This window comes from Indicator indicator, chromosome 35 (assembly GCF_027791375.1).
Source record: "Indicator indicator isolate 239-I01 chromosome 35, UM_Iind_1.1, whole genome shotgun sequence".
Classification (NCBI taxonomy): Eukaryota; Metazoa; Chordata; class Aves; order Piciformes; family Indicatoridae; genus Indicator; species Indicator indicator.
The window spans coordinates 5,230,632-5,248,569 of NC_072044.1; the positions used below are offsets into that span (position 1 = coordinate 5,230,632).

General features: G+C 53.1%; 1 protein-coding gene across 4 annotated transcripts in view; it reads right to left on the reverse strand.

Annotated features, from left to right (window-relative positions):
• The window catches only part of PPP1R12B (protein phosphatase 1 regulatory subunit 12B), a 166,040-nt gene that overhangs the window by 99,670 nt on the left and 48,432 nt on the right, over positions 1 to 17,938 (reverse strand). For all 4 annotated transcript variants that reach the window (XM_054395993.1, XM_054395991.1, XM_054395992.1 and 1 more), the window contains exons 4-8: positions 17,049 to 17,208; positions 13,457 to 13,601; positions 11,903 to 11,977; positions 7,748 to 7,827; positions 6,618 to 6,760 (exon numbers count right to left, since the gene is read on the reverse strand). In XM_054395993.1, coding sequence (XP_054251968.1) covers positions 6,618 to 6,760; positions 7,748 to 7,827; positions 11,903 to 11,977; positions 13,457 to 13,601; positions 17,049 to 17,208 — 603 coding nt within the window. The remainder of the gene's footprint in view (positions 1 to 6,617; positions 6,761 to 7,747; positions 7,828 to 11,902; positions 11,978 to 13,456; positions 13,602 to 17,048; positions 17,209 to 17,938) is intronic.

The window sequence follows — 17,938 nt, forward strand, 5'->3', positions numbered from 1 at the left end:
GCAGAAAGCACCTTAAGGAGGGCAAACAGGCTTTGTTCATTCAGAGGTTTGTTCCTCCCCTGTGGAGCTTGGGATGAGCAGCAGGACTTGGGCATGGATCACAGCACAGGTCCCCAGGTGGGGCCAGAGGTGGATTGCACTGCATGGATGTGCTGCAGTTGTTTGTGCTGCTGGGCACAGGTTCTGGTCTTCTACAGCAGAAGCCATTTTTCTACACAGAACTGGGGACTGCTTCCAACAAAAACCTTCACCAGGGCTCAAAGCAAGCTCAGCAAACCCTACCCAAGCTCACAGCTGGCTCCCAGCCAGGTGCAGGCCTCTGGTGTGACATTTGTTGGTGTCCCTATGCACCATGCTTGCCAAGAGAACATCCATCAGACATGACCAGGGAGAGTAAGCAGGAACTGTCTCAGGCAAAGGAATACAGAGGGCTCCAGGACAACTCTGTCCCAGACACAGCCACATGCAAGGTGTCTGAGAAAGGATGAATCCACACCCCCAGGCCCATGCTTTCCTCTGGCAGCTGTGAGTTTGGTTTTGACACAACCAAGCCATGGCAGAGAGCACCAGCACAGGAGGACTGTGCAGTGAACAGCTTCTGCTGGCACACACAGAGAGCACTTTGCATGGAGCTGCTGGGAGGATGGCAGCTGGGAGCATGAAGATCAACCTGTTGGAAACAAACCTTCTCACTCCTAGGAAAGAGGATTCAAAGGACATGGAATACAGAAAAGAGCAAGCCAAGAGAAACATTTCAAGGTAACAGGCAGGCAGCAGGACTGACAGATCCAGAATGAAAGAGGCAAAGAGCAGCATGGTAGTGAAGGCTCAGTGTGGTAGTTTCAGCCCACCCCACTCAGCCACCTTTCCTCTTTTGCTATCTCAGAACTTCCCCCAGAGCCATCTGAGCAGAGCATGGCATGGCTGAAGCTCACCACACTGATGCACTGCACTTCTAAACAGCCTTTAGGAAGTGGCAGGAGGTGACCTACTGCTCCCTGGGGGCCTGACCTGGCACACAGCCCTCCATGGAAATGCCCACAGACCAAACACCACACTTGCCTCTTGCTGATTTGCTGTAAAGCACAGGAGAACCCTGGGCACTGCAGGAGGGGGAGCAAAGCCCTGCCCTGCCCTGCCAGCCAGCAGGCCTCCCAGGCTGGGCTGGGTGCTGACTGGTGGCTGTTGGGGAAGTCTATAAGCCACAGGTCAGCTGTTAAGGTCAAGCCTGATTACAGGGGCAGAAGCCTAAGTGGTAATGACAGGCTGGAAAGAACTCTGACTGGGAGCAATGTGACTGAAGGGAGCCAACTAACTGCAGGAGGAGGACAGGCCAGAGGGTCCTGCACCAGCAGCATGAGACATGGCACAGGCACTGCTGGCTGGAGGGCAGCATCCACAGCTCCTTCTAACTCCAATTTCATCAGCAAACATTACAAATTCCAGCAAGGGACAGAGGGGAGGAGCAGTTCACTTTCCCCAGATTTGGTGAGAGTGAAAATTTCATCCTCTGATGAAGTTTGCTGCTGACCCCAAGCTGTGTGGTGCTGGATTCACTGGAGGGCAGAGATCCATCCAGGAGGATCTTGACAGGTTTGAGAGTGGCCAGTGCCAACTGCATGAGGGTCAGCAAGTCACAGTGCCAGGTCCTGCAGCCAACCCCAGGCACAGATCCAGGCAGGGTGCACAGGGGGTTGAGAGCAGCCCTGACTTGGGGGTGCTTGGTGCTGAGCAGCTCCCCAGGAGCCAGCAGTGCCCTCGTGCAGCCCTCAGGCAGCTGTGTGCTGGGCTGCAGCCAGAGGAGTGTGGGCAGCAGGGCAGCAGAGGGGATTCTGCTCCATGGCTCTGCTCTGCTCAGACCTCACCTCCAATCCTGCTTCCAGCTCTGCTGTCCCCAGCAGAAGGAGGACACAGAGCTGTGGAGTGAGGCCAGAGGAGGTCACAAAGATGATCCAGGGGCTGGAGCAGCTCTGCTGTGAGGCCAGGCTGAGGGAGCAGGGTACAAGGTCCCCTCCAACCTAAGCCATTCTGTGATTCCAATTTGGCATAAATACAATTAAAAATTCTTTTGGTTTTGGGGTATGTGGTTTTCTGTTTGAGTTTTCGTGGAGGATTTTGTCTGTTTGTGTATTATTTTTTTTTTTAATACAACCACTCAGAGCTTCCCTGCCCTGCTTTAATTCCCTTAATTCACACTAATTAAGTCCTGGAAGCTACCAGCACAGATCATGTCCACAGAGTTTTACACTGCTATGTTCTTTTGTTTCCAGACAAGCCAGTGCCAAAGTGTGACCTGGCCTCCAGATGAATGAAGTGGCACTGAGGCACTAAGCTGCCTTGCTTTGAAGAGCAAAAGCTTTCTTCCAGCCTGTAAGCCACCACGGCACTCTCTGAAGCACTCCAGCAACTTCACTGCTCACCTCTTCACAGTTCTTCTCTTCCCACAGTCTTGCAAACCCAATAAATTTATCACAACCTGAGACCCTCCAAAACTGTGCCCAGCTCTGGAGCCCTCAACACAGGAAGGACATGGACCTGATGAGGCAGGTCCAGAGGAGGCCATGGAAATGACCAGGAGGCTGGAGAAGCTCTGCTGTGGGGACAGGCTGAGGGAGCTGGGGGTGTTCAGCCCGGAGAAGAGAAGGCTGCAGGGAGACCTCAGAGCAGCCTGCCAGGACCTGAAGGGGGTACCAGAAGGCTGCAGAGGGACTGTTCCCAAAGGCCTGCAGGGACAGGACGAGAGGCAATGGCTTCAAACTGGAGCAGAGCAGATTGAGATTGGATGTGAGGAACAAGTTCTGCACCAGGAGGCTGCTGGAACACTGCAACAGGTTGCCCAGGGAGGTGGTTGAGGCCCATCCCTGGAGATATTCAAGGTGAGGCTGGACAGGGCTCTGGGCAACCTGAGCTGGTGGAGGATGTCCCTGCTGAGTGCAGGGGGTTGGACTGGATGAGCTTTGGAGGTCCCTTCCAACCCAGAGCATTCTGAGATTTTATGATTCTCTGAAAGCATTTCTCAAAATAAACTTCTGCATCCTCCTGCCAGCCCTTGTCCTGCCTCCTGCTCACTCACAAAGGAGTTAAAGGAAAAGACCACTCATAATATTTTGGCTTTTTTCTCCCCCTTTCATCTGGCCTTTGAACACTTTAGAACCACAACAGTCCTCTGAGAGCAGCTGAGCAGATAAAGAGCTACAAACCTCTGTGGTTATAAAAACTCAGAGGAAAATGAAGAGGAAGAAGGAAATCGTTTCCCTGTTTTCAAAACCATACCTCCTGTACCACTCTAAACATTTAAAGCAGAAGAATAAATAACAAATAATAAGCAAAATAAAGCTTAAGGCTAATGAAGCATCACTGTTCTCAAGACTGTCTTTGAAAAGCTCTTTTCATCCCTCCTTATCTCAGCAGCTCTCCTGGGCTGCTCTTGATTATCTCATGAACCTTGATTTAAAAGAGCACCAGAAATGTGTCCCCATTCACACATGTAGCACCTGACAGGCAGCTCCACACCCATCTGAGGAGTCCCTCTTCCTTTTAGCAGTGATTTCAGGAGTTTACAAGGCCAGGATTCAGTTCTGAGTCATAGAATCACAGAATGCTCTGGGTTGGAAGGGACCTCCAAAGCTCATCCAGTCCAAACTCCTGCACTCAGCAGGGACATCCTGCACCAGCTCAGGTTGCCCAGAGCCCTGTTGAGCCTCACCTTCAATATCTCCAGGAATGGGATCCAACCACCTCCCTGTACAACCTGTTGCAGTGTTCCAGCAGCCTCCTGGTGCAGAACTTGTTCCTCACATCCAATCTCAATCTGCTCTGCTCCAGTTTGAAGCCATTGCCCCTGGTCCTGTCCCTGCAGGCCTTTGGGAACAGTCTCTCTTCATCCTTCTTGTAGGCCCTTTCAGGTACCGGAAGGTTGCTGCTAGGTCTCCCCAGAGCCTTCTGTTCTCCAGGCTGAACAACCCAAGGAGCCACCAATCTCTCCATGAAAGGAGAGTGCAGGCAACCAAGCCTGAAGCCTGATGCCTTGGTGAGACACTGGAACAAGGAGGCTGTGGATGTCCCCTCCCTGGAGGTGTTCAAGGCCAGGCTGGATAAGGCCTGGAGCAAGCTGGGCTGGTGGGAGGTGTCCCTGCCCATGGCAGGGGGTTGGAACTGGATGAGCTTTAAGGTCCCAACCCATTCTGTGAATCTATGAATCTCAAATGCCAAAGGAGCTGCAGTAAAACACTAATAGAAGAGGAAATTCCTAAGAGGGCAATAGTAAGGCTGGGTACAGAAGCTGGTAAACCAAGAGCAAAACTCTATGAATGCCTTTTGTCTTGGGTTTGATTTAGCTTTAGTGGTTTGTAGCAGATTAGCACAATGTGCTTTAGCTCAGAGAATTAACTCAATAAAATGACCTGCTCTGGCTTCACACAAAATTCACTACTGACTGCTGCAGCACTTTCCTTGCTGAAGGCTCTTGAGCTGCTCCTGAGCCAGTTAAACACCAGCAGAAGCTCCACTAGCAGGCACACACTCTTTAGAGCTCACAACAACTGGCACATAGCTGTCCAGGGCTGCTCCTTTATTTATGCAGCAAATCAGAATCACAGAATTGTCAGGGTTGGAAGGGGCCTCAAGGCTCAGCCAGTTCCAACCCCCCTGCCAGGGGCAGGGACACCTCATACCACAGCAGGTTGCTCACAGCCACCTCCAGCCTGGTTGCAAAAACCTCCAGGGATGAGGCTTCCACCACCTCCCTGGGCAACCTGTGCCAGTCTCTCACCACCCTCATGGGGAAGAATTTCTTCCTAACATCCAATCTGAATCTCTCCACTTCTAGTTTTGCTCCATCCCCCCCAGTCCTATCACTCCCTGACACCCAAAAAGTCCCTCCCCAGCTTTCTTGTGGCCCCCTTCAGATCCTGGAAGGCCACAAGAAGGTCTCCTGGGAGCCTTCTCCTCTCCAGACTGCACAACCCCAACCCTCTCAGTCTGTCTTCATAGCAGAGCAGCTCCAGTCCTCTGCTCATCCTCGTGGCCCTTCTCTGGACACCTTCCAGCACCTCCAGATCCTTCCTGGAACAGAGGCTCCAGCACTGGACACAGAGCTCCAGGTGTGGTCTCAGCAGAGTGGAGCAGAGGGGCAGAATCCCCTCCCTGCCCTGCTGGCCACACTTCTGCTGCATACCTGCTGCCACTACCTCATTTAAAGGCCACAAGATGATTGCAGCCTGTTCCTGTTGCACCCAAACAGCTTTTGTGACCAGCAGCAGCCCTGCAAAGCCCAGCCAGGACTCCCCACACCTCTCACACTCTGCTCAACAGGTGACAATTTCACTGGCACAGGAAGCAGGACAAAACTTTCTACTCCCTTCTCTGCAAGCACTTCTTCACTGGTGTTTTGAGACATGGACCAAGCAAGCTGCTGCTCAAAGCAGCTTAATCACGAACCACACCAGGGTCCACCTCTGTTTGCAGAAATATTCAGCCCAACTCCTGGCTTACTGTAGAATTCAGTGCCTTTATTGAACCTTCTGTGCTGCACACACTCACTGATCAAACTGATCAAGGAAGACACAAAGGAAAAAGAAGAGGAGCAGGATGCCAGCACTAAGCTGCAGTGTAAAGGCTGCTGTGACTCAAAGGCTTTAATCCTTATTTTCCACTCTCCTGCAATTATTCTACAGCACAGGCAGAAAAGTTCCTCTCCTCTGTAATTACACAGAGCAGCTTCAGCCCTTCCTTTCATTGCTCTGAGCCCAACACAACAGCCTATTATCTTCCTACATGTTCCACTGCTCTTCTCCCATCCTGCAGTACCTGAAGGTTTCATCCTGGAATTAGCCAAGCACAAAGCCCTGCTGTTCCAGAGCAAGCTATGAACAATGAGTTACCTTCACCTCAAAGGCAGCTGGAAGCAGAAATTAAAACACTGTCCACAGCTTGGCTTTTGTGCCAAAGTGATGCTACATGCAGAGCTTTCAGAGCAGCTGTTCTAGTGCATGAGCTACAGAGCTCTCCATATTCTAGAGAGAAACTCTGGAAGCAGGACTCTCAGGAGGTCTTTAACAACTAAGCCAAAAAAAAGAAGATGCAATTCTCAAGCAGATCCTCTCCAGTGCTGGGCTCCCTGGGACATCCCAGACTGCTCTAAGCCTTGCTGGGCTCCCTGGGACATCCCAGACTGCTCTAAGCCTTGCTGGGCTCCCTGGGACATCCCAGACTGCTCTAAGCCTTGCTGGGCTCCCTGGGACATCCCAGACTGCTCTAAGCCTTGCTGGGCTCCCTGGGACATCCCAGACTGCTCTAAGCCTTGCTGGGCTCCCTGGGACATCCCAGACTGCTCCAAGCCTTGCTGGGCTCCCTGGGACATCCCAGACTGCTCTAAGCCTTGCTGGGCTCCCTGGGACATCCCAGACTGCTCTAAGCCTTGCTGGGCTCCCTGGGACATCCCAGACTGCTCCAAGCCTTGCTGGGCTCCCTGGGACATCCCAGACTGCTCTAAGCCTTGCTGGGCTCCCTGGGACATCCCAGACTGCTCCAAGCCTTGCTGGGCTCCCTGGGACATCCCAGACTGCTCCAAGCCTTGCTGGGCTCCCTGGGACATCCCAGACTGCTCTCAGCCTTACCTGACTCCTTTTCAGTATCTGATTCCGAAACTTCATCTTCAGCTTCCTCCTCTTCTTCAGAACTAGAACTGCTGGAGTCCTTGTTCTCTTCCTCCATTTCCATGGACTTCAGTGTCTCCTCCTCATAGAGGATCTTCTCTTTGCTGCAAGCCACAGAAATTTTAAGGACTACCAGGCTGAGGGAGTTATTTCTGAGTGCTGCTTCTCAGGAACACGCAGACATGCTTTGCTACATATAGAACAAGTGAAAGGACAACATCCATCCCCAGACTCAGCACCCCAGCACTTCCAGCACTGCCCATTTGCCATGGATTGCAGTGCCAGGCTCACATTTCCTACATTTACAAGCATTTCTCAATCCCAAAATACCTGTTGTGGCTCTTTTCCTAGCTCAACACAGCCCCTCAGCTGGGCTGCTTGGCTCCATGCAGCTGGAAAGCTGCACCTCCCAGCCCAAAGGACAAACTGCTGCTCAGCCAGAGCAGGAGAGCTGGAGGACCATGCAGCAGCACAACTCCTTGTTCTGCCTTTCAGTGGGAATGTTAAGGAGCAGCCAAAATTGTACTGGAGAGAAAGAAACCATGAAATGGACAGCAGTGCTGGGCCCCTCTGTTCAAGGAGAGGGAACTGCTTGAGAGAGTCCAGCCCAGAGCCCCAGAGCTGCTGCAGGCAGTGGAACATCTCCTGTGAGGACAGCTGAGGGAGCTGGGGCTTGGAGCTTGGAGCAGAGCAGCCTGAGGGCTGCCCTCAGTGCTGGGGATAAAGATGTGCAGGGCTGGAGCCAGGCTCTGCTCAGGGATGGCCAAGGACAGCACAAGGGGCACTGGGGGCAAGCTGGAGCACAGGAGGTGCCATGGGAACAGGAGGGAAAACTTTGTCCCTGTGAGGGTGGCAGAGCCTGGAGCAGGCTGCCAGAGAGGTTGTGGAGTCTCCTGCTCTGGAGACTTTCCAACCCCACCTGGATGTGTTCTGTGTGCCCTGCCCTGGGTGCTCCTGCTCTGGCAGGGGGGTTGGACTCGAGGTCCCTTCCAACCCCTGTGATTCTGTGAAGTTTTCCAAACCAGGTGAAGCCAGCTGCCAGCTGAAGCTGGGCTCCCAGCACTCCCTGAGCAGCTCCCCTGCAGCCATACCTGGTGAAGATCCTGCTCTGAGGCTTGCCATTCATGTCTGCTTCTATCAGCTTGTTCCTCGTCTCCTTCTCACTCCGCAGCTGTCAGAGGCCAAGAATGGAGAAAGAATGAGGAGAGACATCTCACCAAGCCAGCTCAGCACAGCCCAGGAACTGCCACAGCATAAGGCCACCTCAACCTCCTTAGCCCTGGGGAGCTGTGCCACAGGCCCATTCACAGATGCACATCTGGGTGCCAGGGACTGGAGCTCTGTGAGGGCACAGCTGCCCACCCAGCAGGGCCTCACACTCAAGCTCCAATTCCACACAACCTTCAGAGGAGTGGGTTGCAGATCCTGCTAAGACCCAGAGTCAAATCCTGACTTCTAGAGTGCTGGACATCTGCCCAGCTGTGTTTGGACAGCCACCAAATCCAGCAGGATTCAGCTGACAACCTGCTGCCTTTGTAGCTGTGAGTTTCCTGCTGCCAGAGGGATGTGATGGAGAACAATCCACTGATGGAGCTGCCCCAAGATGTGGCTCTTCCAGCACCTCTCCTACACCAGCAGTAGGGCACCTCACAAGAACAGCACCACCAAGATACAGACTAGATCTAAGGGAGAAATGTTTGACCCTGAGGGTGGTGAGACCCTGGCCCAGGCTGCCCAGAGAGCTGGGAGCTGCCCCATCCCTGGCACCGTTGCAGCTCAGGTTGTTTGGGGCTGTGAGCAACCTGCTCTGGTTGGGGATGTCCCTGCTGGCTGCAGGGGGTTGCACTGGGTGAGCTTTGAAGGTCCTTCCCACCCAAATCCCTCTGTGATTTTGTGATTCTGTAACTGGAATATTTTGCCCAGAGCAGCAATATTCCTTTTGTCACCACTGATGGACAAAGTAGGAACCAAACAATCCTTCCAGGAACTTCTCATCCAGTCAGCCTTGATGGTTGGACTGGGTGATCCCAGAGGTCTTTTCCAACCAAAGAGTTCTGTGTTCCGGAACAGCTGAGTAGCAAAAGGGATGGCAGTTAGAGGCTCACTGCCAAGGCTGACTTCTCTGGATCATGTCTGACTTAGTTATCCATAGAATCAAGGAATGGGTTGGGTGGAAGGGACCTTCAAGATCATCCAGTTCCAACCCCCTGCCATGGGCAGGGACACCTCCCACCAGCCCAGGGTGCTCAAGGCCTCATCCAGCCTGGCCTTGAACACCTCCAGGTAGGGGACAGCCACAGCCTCCCTGGGCAACCTGTGCCAGTCTCTCCCCACCCTCACTCTCAACAATTTCTTCCTCATCTCCAGTCTCAATCTCCCCTCTCCCAGCTCAAAGCCATTGTCCCTCCTCCTGGCACTCCCAGCCCTTGTCAAAACCAGGCACCAGAAGTCAAAGCTCTGCAAATATTGAATGTGGGAAAAGCCACATGGAGCCCAGCAAAGAGCCAAACTGTTGGGTACAGCACAGAGTCACAGAATTGCTGAGGTTGGAAAGGACCTCCAAGACCATTGAGTCCAACAGTAACCCAACTCCCATGACCACTAAACTATCCTGAAGCACCACATCCACAGGTCTCTTGAACACCTCCAGGCATGGGGACTCCACCACCTCCCTGGGCAGCCTCTTCCAATCCCTGACCAATTGTTCCTAGTCTCCAACCTAACCATCCCCTGGTGCAGTTTCAGGCCATTTCCTCTTGTCCTGCTGTTAGTTACTTGGGAGAAGAGGCCAGCACCAGCCTCACTCCAACCTCCTTCAGGGACTTGTAGGGGGCAATGAGGTCTCCCCTCCTCTTCTCCAAGTTAAACACCCCCAGCTCCCTCAGCCATCCCTTGTATGATGCCCTCCAACCCCTCTCCAACCTCCTTCTTCTCTGGACACCCTCCAGCCCCTCAATGTCTTTCCTGTGGCCAGAACTGAACCCAGCACTCAGGCTGTGGCCTCCCCAGTGCCCAGTCCAGGGACACCATCACTGCCCTGCTTCTGCTGCTCACACCACTGCTGACCCAGGCCAGGCTGCTGGTGGCCTTCTTGGCAACCTGGGTACTGCTGGCTCATGTTCAACCACCATCCACCAGCACCCCCAGGTCCTTTTCTGCTGGTCCAGCCACTGCCCCAAGCCTGGAATGCTGCTTGGGGTTCTTATGACCCAAGTGCAGGAGCTGGTCCTTAGCCTTGTTAAACCTCATCCCACTGATCCCAGCCCAGGGACCCAGCCTGGCCAAGTCCCTCTGCAGACCCTTCCTACCCCCCAGCAGATCAAGACTGCCACCCAATTCAGTGTCATCTGCAATCTGACTGAGGGTGCCCTCAATGCCCTGAGCCAGATCATTGATAAAGATGTTGAAGGAACTGCCCCTGAGGCCAGGGGGACAACAGCAGATGTGCCTCCAGCAAACCAAAGCTCCAGCAGGAGATCCTTTCTCGAGGCCAGGACGCTGCTCCACCACAAGCTTTAGATTAAAATGTGACTTGAGAGGCATTCTGATGGGCCAGGAGGGCTGTGGGGGCACTGCCTGCCTCATCCTCAGCCAGTAGAAGGTTTCTATTTTAAGTGCTGAAATAGCACATGAGAAACACACGTGGGGAGGTGGCACAGCCACTGAAAAGCCACTGTGGTAAAATCTGGATCCCTCTCCTCTTCCCAGTCCTCCTGCAGCTCACCACACTCATCTCATGGCTGGAGAAGCCTTTGGGTAGTGCTAAGGAGGGGGTTGCTCACCCCTGTGGAACAGGCCCCAGCATGGGCTAGCACCAGTCCAAAACAGTTCTTGTTGTTGTTGTTTCTGCCTTTCTCTTTTCCTTTTCTGCAGAATCCTGGTGTAGTGAGATAGGAGGAAATCCAAACTACACCACTGGTAGTATTTATCAACACCTCATTTAGGGAGAAGCTGATTAATGTTTAAAGAGGCTCTGTGCATGTTAAAGGACTATTTAGGGCTGACAGCAGCTGTGTTATGATCAGAGCTGGAGCTCTACCACCCACATTGTCAGTTCCTCAAAATCCCTCCCTGGCTTTTATCAGCAGTGTTCTCATTCTGTCTCTGCCTGAACCCAACCTTTTCAATGATATTTAACTGATTTCATTATAATTATTTTGTTTTAAAGAAGATTGGTTTGGTTTTTGGAAGCACCCAAATGATGGAATTGAGTGGAGCAGATGAAAGAGGAGAAAAATGCAATCCAAAAATAACTTTCTGGCTTCCCTTTGATCAAGATGTATTTTTGCTTTCCTCTCTGATGCCAACTTTCTTACAACCACTTCCAATATCTCTACTGCACTATGAAATGGCAATTTAACATGGTTCTAAAAATCTCCAATGCTTTTAGTCCAGGATTCTCTTCAGCCTGGAGAAGAGAAGGCTCCAGGGAGACCTCAGAGCTGCCTGCCAGGACCTGAAAGGGCTCCAGGAGAGCTCCAGAGGACTTCTGACAAGGGCTGGGAGCACCAGGATGAGGGACAATGGCTTTGGGCTAGGAGAGGGGAGATTGAGACTGGGGATGAGGAAGAAATTCTTAAGAGTGAGTCTGGGGAGACACTGGCACAGGTTGCCCAGGCAGGCTGTGGATGTCCCCTCCCTGGAGGTGTTCAAGGCCAGGTTGATTGAGGCCTTGAGCAAGCTGGGCTGGTGGGAGGTGTCCCTGCCCATGGCAGGGGGTTGGAACTGGATGAGCTTTGAGGTCCTTTCCAAGCCAAGCCATTCTGTGAGTCCATGAATTCCCTGATGTTTACAATTTCTTCTCCCTCCAAAGTCTCCCTGCTGTAAGGCAGGCAGAGCTGCTAACTACCAGGGCTCCTTCTCCACACTGCCAGGCTGCTTCCCCAGGTGCCAGCACCAAGCTGACCTGAGTAATCCCTCATTAAGCAAAGAGCAATTTGGTGCTGCAGAGCTTGCCAGCCAACAAAAGCAACTGCAGAACAACTCCAAAGCTGAACTGGCTGCTCCCTCCCAGGTGCCACCATTCTGCATGTCAGCACTCTGCTGACCTTCTTGCTGCACTCATCCAGTTCTCTCCATTTCCACCCATTCAAAATGTTGCTGTAATTAAAGATTCCAAATGACTAACCAAAAATAATTAGCTGGGCCTCAGCTTCCCCATGTCTGTTGACACCATATGGCTTACAGAAGAGCCCTGTGTGAAAAAGGTAATTGGAGAGGTGGAAAATGATCTGCCACAGACTCACCACACTCTGCTTCTTCTGCAGCATTTCCAGATGCTCCACCAGTCCCTCATCAGCCACGTCGAATGGGGTCTGCCCCTGGTGCAGGAAGAGAAGACAGGAGGAGATGCCATGTGGCATGGTGTTGATGTTCACTTCTGTTCTGCACTCTTTTGAACATGCTCCACACCCTCCCTCCCCAAACACTGAGTAACAAACACTTGGTTTCACCCCAGAGTAAAGCCATGCAGCAGTGCTGGGAGCTCAGTGACTCAGTCCATGATCAGAGAAACCTTAACCATGGCTGGGCAAGTCCCTGGTTGATGCTGCTCAAACCCAGCAGCCAGGACTAACATAGCGGAGTCTTCAGGGGTCTAAAAAGGACACTGCTGTACTGAGCAGGAATGGCTCAACCTCTTCTACTGTAGCCCAGTATATGACCCCCAGCAGTGTGGGCAGCAGGGGCAGGGAGGGGATTCTGCCCCTCTGCTGTGCTCTGCTGAGACCTCCCCTGCAGTGCTGGGGCAGCTCTGGAGTCCTCAGCACAGCACAGACAGGGAGCTGCTGGAGCAGGGCCAGAGGAGGCCACAGCAATGCTGGCAGGGCTGGAAGGGCTCTGCTGGGAGGCCAGGCTGAGAGAGTTGGGGTTGTGCAGCCTGGAGAGGAGAAGGCTCCAGGGAGACCTTCTGGTGGCCTTGCAGTGCTTCAAGGGCTGATCAGAAAGCAGGGCTGCGGGTCTTTATGAGGGACTGTAGTGATAGGATGAGGGGTGATGGTTTCAAACTAGGAAGAAATTCTTCACTGTGAGGGTGGTGAGACACTGGCCCAGGTTGCCCAGAGAGGTGGGAGATGTCCCTTCCTTTGAGCCATTCCAGGCTGCTTGGGGCAGTGAGCAACCTGGCCTAGTGGAAGGTGTCCCTGCTGACTACAGAGGCTGTGGAACTAGATGACCTTTAAGGTCCCATCCAGCCTAAGCCATTCTATGGTTCTATGATTTGAACCTCCTGAAATGCTGCCAGTCATGAGCAGGTCAGAAAAACTTGGGAGCCATTTCTACATCCATGGCCATTTCCAACATAAACCAGGGAACAGCACTTCAGGGCACAAAGTGAGAAATCAGTTCCAGTGTCACCAGAACTAAAGCTGTAATCACCAGTTAATTAACAGCAGGTAATGAGACCTGATGGCTAGGCATCAAGTGAATCCAGGTTACCTTGGCCATGTGGCTGCCTCCTCCCTGGAGGTGCTCAAGGCCAGGCTGGATGAGTCCTGGAGCAAGCTGGGCTGGTGGGAGGTGTCCCTGCCCATGGCAGGGGGTTGGAACTGGATGAGCTTTAAGGTCCCTGCCAACCTAACCCATTCTATGAATCCTGCAATACCTGAAGCCTTTTCTGCCTTCCTCCAGAGTCAGGACCCTTAATGGGTCCAGGTCCTTTATCTTCTGGGGTCTGTAAATTCCCAGTGCTCACGGGAGAGGAACTGCTCATGGTGTAACTCCAGCATGGTGTTGGATCAAGTGGCATTCACCTGGCTACAAAATGCATTGCCCAAATTGTGCCAAGCCCCCTGTGCCCTCACCAGCTTGTTCCTGATGTCCATGTCACACAGAGCCTCAGCCAGGATGGAGCAAGCTTCCTTCACCCCCCAGTGGGCAGCAGCATGCAGCGGGGTCCAGCCGTCGTTGTCCTGCACGTTGAGGTTAAAGCCAGCCTGGATCAGGAGCCTGAGGAGAGAAGCAGAGTTGATTTCTGCCACCCAGGAATGACTTCTCCACACAGAGGAGCTCACAGTGAGAGGCACAGAGCAGGCAGCATGGCTCACAAGGAGCAGGAGTTCCTTAACTTGTTCACCTCAGCAACAACCACTCAAGGAGCTTCCAACTGAAGCATGAGAGGGGATTGCAAAGTGACTCTGCTGTGAATCCTGCTGTGAATCCTGCTGGAATTAGTGTGTCTGAGGAGGTTCTCCTGGAGAAGAGGCTGAGGGGAGAGCTCATTGCTCTCTACAGCTCCCTGAAGGGAGGTTGAAGCAAGGAGGGGGCAGTTTCTTCTCCTTGGTGTCAAGCAACAGGAGCAGAGGAAATAGTTCCAGGCTGCATCAAGGGGAGGCTCAGGCTGGATGCTAGGAAATATTTCTGCACTGGAAGGTTCTCAAACATTGGAAGAGGCTGCTCAGGGCAGTGCTGCAGTCACCATCCCTAGGGGTGTTCGAGCACCTTGTGGACCTGGTGCTTAGGGCCATGGTTTGGTGTTGAGCCTTCAGTGCTGGGTGGAGGGTTGGACTGGATGAGCTTGGAGGTCCCTTCCGACCAGATGTTTGCTGTGATTCTGATCCCTTTCAGCAGGTCCTAAACTGGGAGAATTTCTTTTCTAATCTGGCACTGGTGACTGAACTGCTCCAAAGGAAGAGACCCCAGGCTGGCTCAGGCACCAAAGAAGCCATGTCCCTGCAGATTGTCATCTCCACAGCCAGGGACCAAGCACATCGCTGGCAGGGAAGGACTTTTGGTAACTGGAGCTCAGTCTGGGTCCTACCAGAGAACAAGGAATGGTCAGGAGGAGACAACATCAGCAGGACTGCCTGGGATAGACAGGACATGACTGGGATGAACAGATGTGAGATGTGGAAGTTAACCAACCCACACCTGGGCTGACCAACCCAAACTGCATCTTTGCAGCCCAGTCCTTGCATGATTCAACAAATCTCACCCAAGTGAACCTGCCTGGGCACACCCTCAGGTCACATTCACTGCTGTGCAGCTTCACCCCCTGCCTTCCCCACCAGACCACAGCACCACAGCTTCACAGCACCTGGAGCTTGAATAATTAAACCCAAAAGAAGCAGAAGGGAGCTCACTGTAGCCTGGAGCTTCAGGGCCATCTGCACACTGGTACAGCAGCCATCAGGTGGATGTGCTGTGGGGCTCAGGCATAGAAACTGACCAGTAGCCAAGTTGCTTAAATATTGAAGAACATCCCAGGGGAATTCTGCAACTTCTTCCTCAGTTCCAGTCTAACCCTGCTCTGCCTCAGCTTCAAACCATTCCCCCTTGGCTTGCCTACAGAGACCCTCAGGAAAAGTCTCTCTGCAGCCTTCCTGGAGGATCCCTTCAGGTCCTGGCAGGCAGCTCTAAGGTCTCCCTGGAGCTTTCTCTTCTCCAGGCTGCACACCTCCAGCTCCCTCAGCCTGGCCTCACAGCAGAGCTGCTCCAGCCCTTGGATCATCTTTGTGGCCTCCTCTGGCCTCGCTCAGTTGTCAACAACAAAATGACCAGAGCTTGACCAGGGCCAGCTCCTGCACACCAAGTCATGCCACCATGAAATTAAGGATGGGGATGGATGGATGCTTCCAGAAGGGATTTTAATGTGGGCAACAGAGAAACCTGCTGTGTTTATGGGCAGCTCCACCCACACTTCAAGAGCAGGGAGGAAAAAGCTTTGTTGTTGGAAACCTGAATCTGACCTTACCTGTAAAAATAGGAATGCTTTACTGCCAGGAAACAGCACTGGGCAGGGTTCTGCTCCCAATGAGCTGCTTGGTGCCAGAGCATTAGAAGCAGAGCTGCTGTGTGCTGGAATCCCTTTGGCACTGCTGGTGGCTGCAGGAGCATTAAGGGGCAGGGGACAGTGAGGTGGGGTGGACACTGCATTTTCCACTGGAATGGTCACACAAACTGTGGGGGGGTTTGTGATTGTCATGCAGTGTGTGCTGTCATAGAATCATAGTCAGGGTTGGAAGGGACCTCAAGGCTCAGCCAGTTCCAACCCCCCTGCCATGGGCAGGGACACCTCACACTGGATCAGGCTGCCCAGAGCCTCATCCAGCCTGGCCTTAAACACCTCCAGGGATGGAGCCTCAACCACCTCCCTGGGCAACCCATTCCAGGCTCTCACCACTCTCATGGGGGAGAACTTCTTCTTCATGTCCAGTCTGAATCTCCCCACTTCCAGCTTTGTTCCATCCCCCCAGTCCTGTCACTATCTGATAGCCTAAAAAGTCCCTCCCCAGCTTTCTTGTAGCCCACTTCAGATCCTGGAAGGCCACAGGAAGGTCACCTCAGAGCCTTCCCTTCTCCAGACTGAACAGCCTCAACTCTCTCAGTCTCTCCTCACAGGAGAGGTGCTTCAGCCCACTTTGTAGGCTGCAACTGCCCCCAGTGCTGTCTTCCTTGCCAGTCCTAAAGCTATTGCTCTAAAAGTGAAAATGAAACCTTCTCATTTGTGCCTCAGACCCTAAAAAGCTTTCACCAATTTAAACACAGCAAGGACATGGAACTGCTGGAGCAGGTCCAGAGGAAGCCACCACGATGATCAGAGGGCTGAAGAACCTTCCCTGTAGGGACAGACTGAGGGAGCTGAGGTTGTTCAGCCTGGAGAAGAGAAGGCTCCAGGGAGACCTTAAAGCTGCTTTCCAGGACGTGAAGGAGACTACAGAAAAGCTGGGGATGGACTTTTGCCAGAGGTTAGACATTAGGAGGAAGTTCTTCACAAGGAGAAAGCAATCAGCCACAGAACAAGGGGACACAGTCTCAAGTTGTGCAAGGGGAGGTCTAGGCTGGATGTTAGGAGGAAGTTCTTCACAGAGAGAGAGATTTGCCATTGGGATGTGCTGCCAGGGAGGTTGTGGAGTCACTGTCCCTGGAGATGTTCAAGAGAAGCCTGGATGAGGCACTCAGGGCCATGGTCTGGTTGATTGGATAGAGCTGGGTGATAGGTTGGACTGGATGATCTTGGAGGTCTCTTCCAGCCTGGTTGATTCTATGATTCTATGAGGGTGGTTAGACACTGGAACAGGTTGCCCTGGGAGGTTATGAATGCCCCAACCCTGGCGGTGCTCAAGGCCAGGCTGGATGAGGCCTTGAACAACCTGGGCTGGTGGGAGGTGTCCCTGCCCCATGGCAGGGGGTTGGAACTGGATGAGCTTTAAGGTCCCTTCCAACCCCAACCAATCTGGGATTCCATGAAATACCCAAACTTTAAAGGCCTAGAGGCATGAAAGGGAATCTCCCAGTCCCTGTGCACACCCAGGTGAAGCACTATGGCTGGGAACATAAATCCAGAGAGCCTTCTGAGGCACAGCAGCCTGAAAATCTCACTGTGAAGCAAATTCCTCTGAACTACAGAGCTAGATGTGCTCCTTACACTGACCAGCCCTGGGAAGGGGCTCCCACCTCATGACTTCTGCATAGCCCTTGGCTGCAGCCACGTGCAGAGCCGTGGCGCCTGTCCGGGGCTGCTTCACGTCCTCAATCCTGCCACTGTTCAGCCACTGCCGAGCGTCCTGCAGCATCTGCTGCTCCTCCTCCTTCCTGGCCAGGTCTAGGTCTGCACCTAGAAGGTGAAGCACAGAAGAGATTATCAAGTGAAAGCTTTCACAGAGATGTTCAGCTCACCCTGTGCTATGCAACATCAGCAATCCCTTTGTGATCTTCCACTGAAAGCAGGGAGAGGATTTGCTAGGAGCTGGGAAAGCTGCTGGCCCTCAGCTCCCTCAGCCTGTCCTCACAGGGAAGGTGCTCCAGCCCTCTGATCAGCATTGGAGAAGAGAAGACTCTGGGGTGACCTAATAGCAGCCTGCCAGTACCTGAAGGGGGCCTACAAGAAGGATGGAGACAGACTGTTCCCAAAGGTCTGCCAGGTCAGGACCAGGGACAATGGCTTCAAACTGGAGCAGAGCAGATTCAGATTGGATGTGAGGAAGAAGTTCTGCAGCAGGAGGCTGCTGGAACACTGCAACAGGTTGCCCAGGGAGGTGGTTGAGGCCCATCCCTGGAGATGTTGAAGGTGAGGCTGAACAGGGCTCTGGGCCACCTGAGCTAGTGGAGGATGTCCCTGCGGGGCGGGGGGGGGCGGTGACTGGATCTCTTTGGAGGTCCCTTCCAACCCAGAGCATTCTGTGATTCTATAATTTGTGGTCTTCTCTGGACCTGCTGCATCAGGTCCATGCCCTTCCTAAAGATGTGCTTTAGGTGAAGTCAGATGAAGGGAGCACATCAGACATGGCAGGGGGCTCTCTGATGACAGGAAAGACCATGTCCCCCTGCTGCTGTGTGCAGGCCAG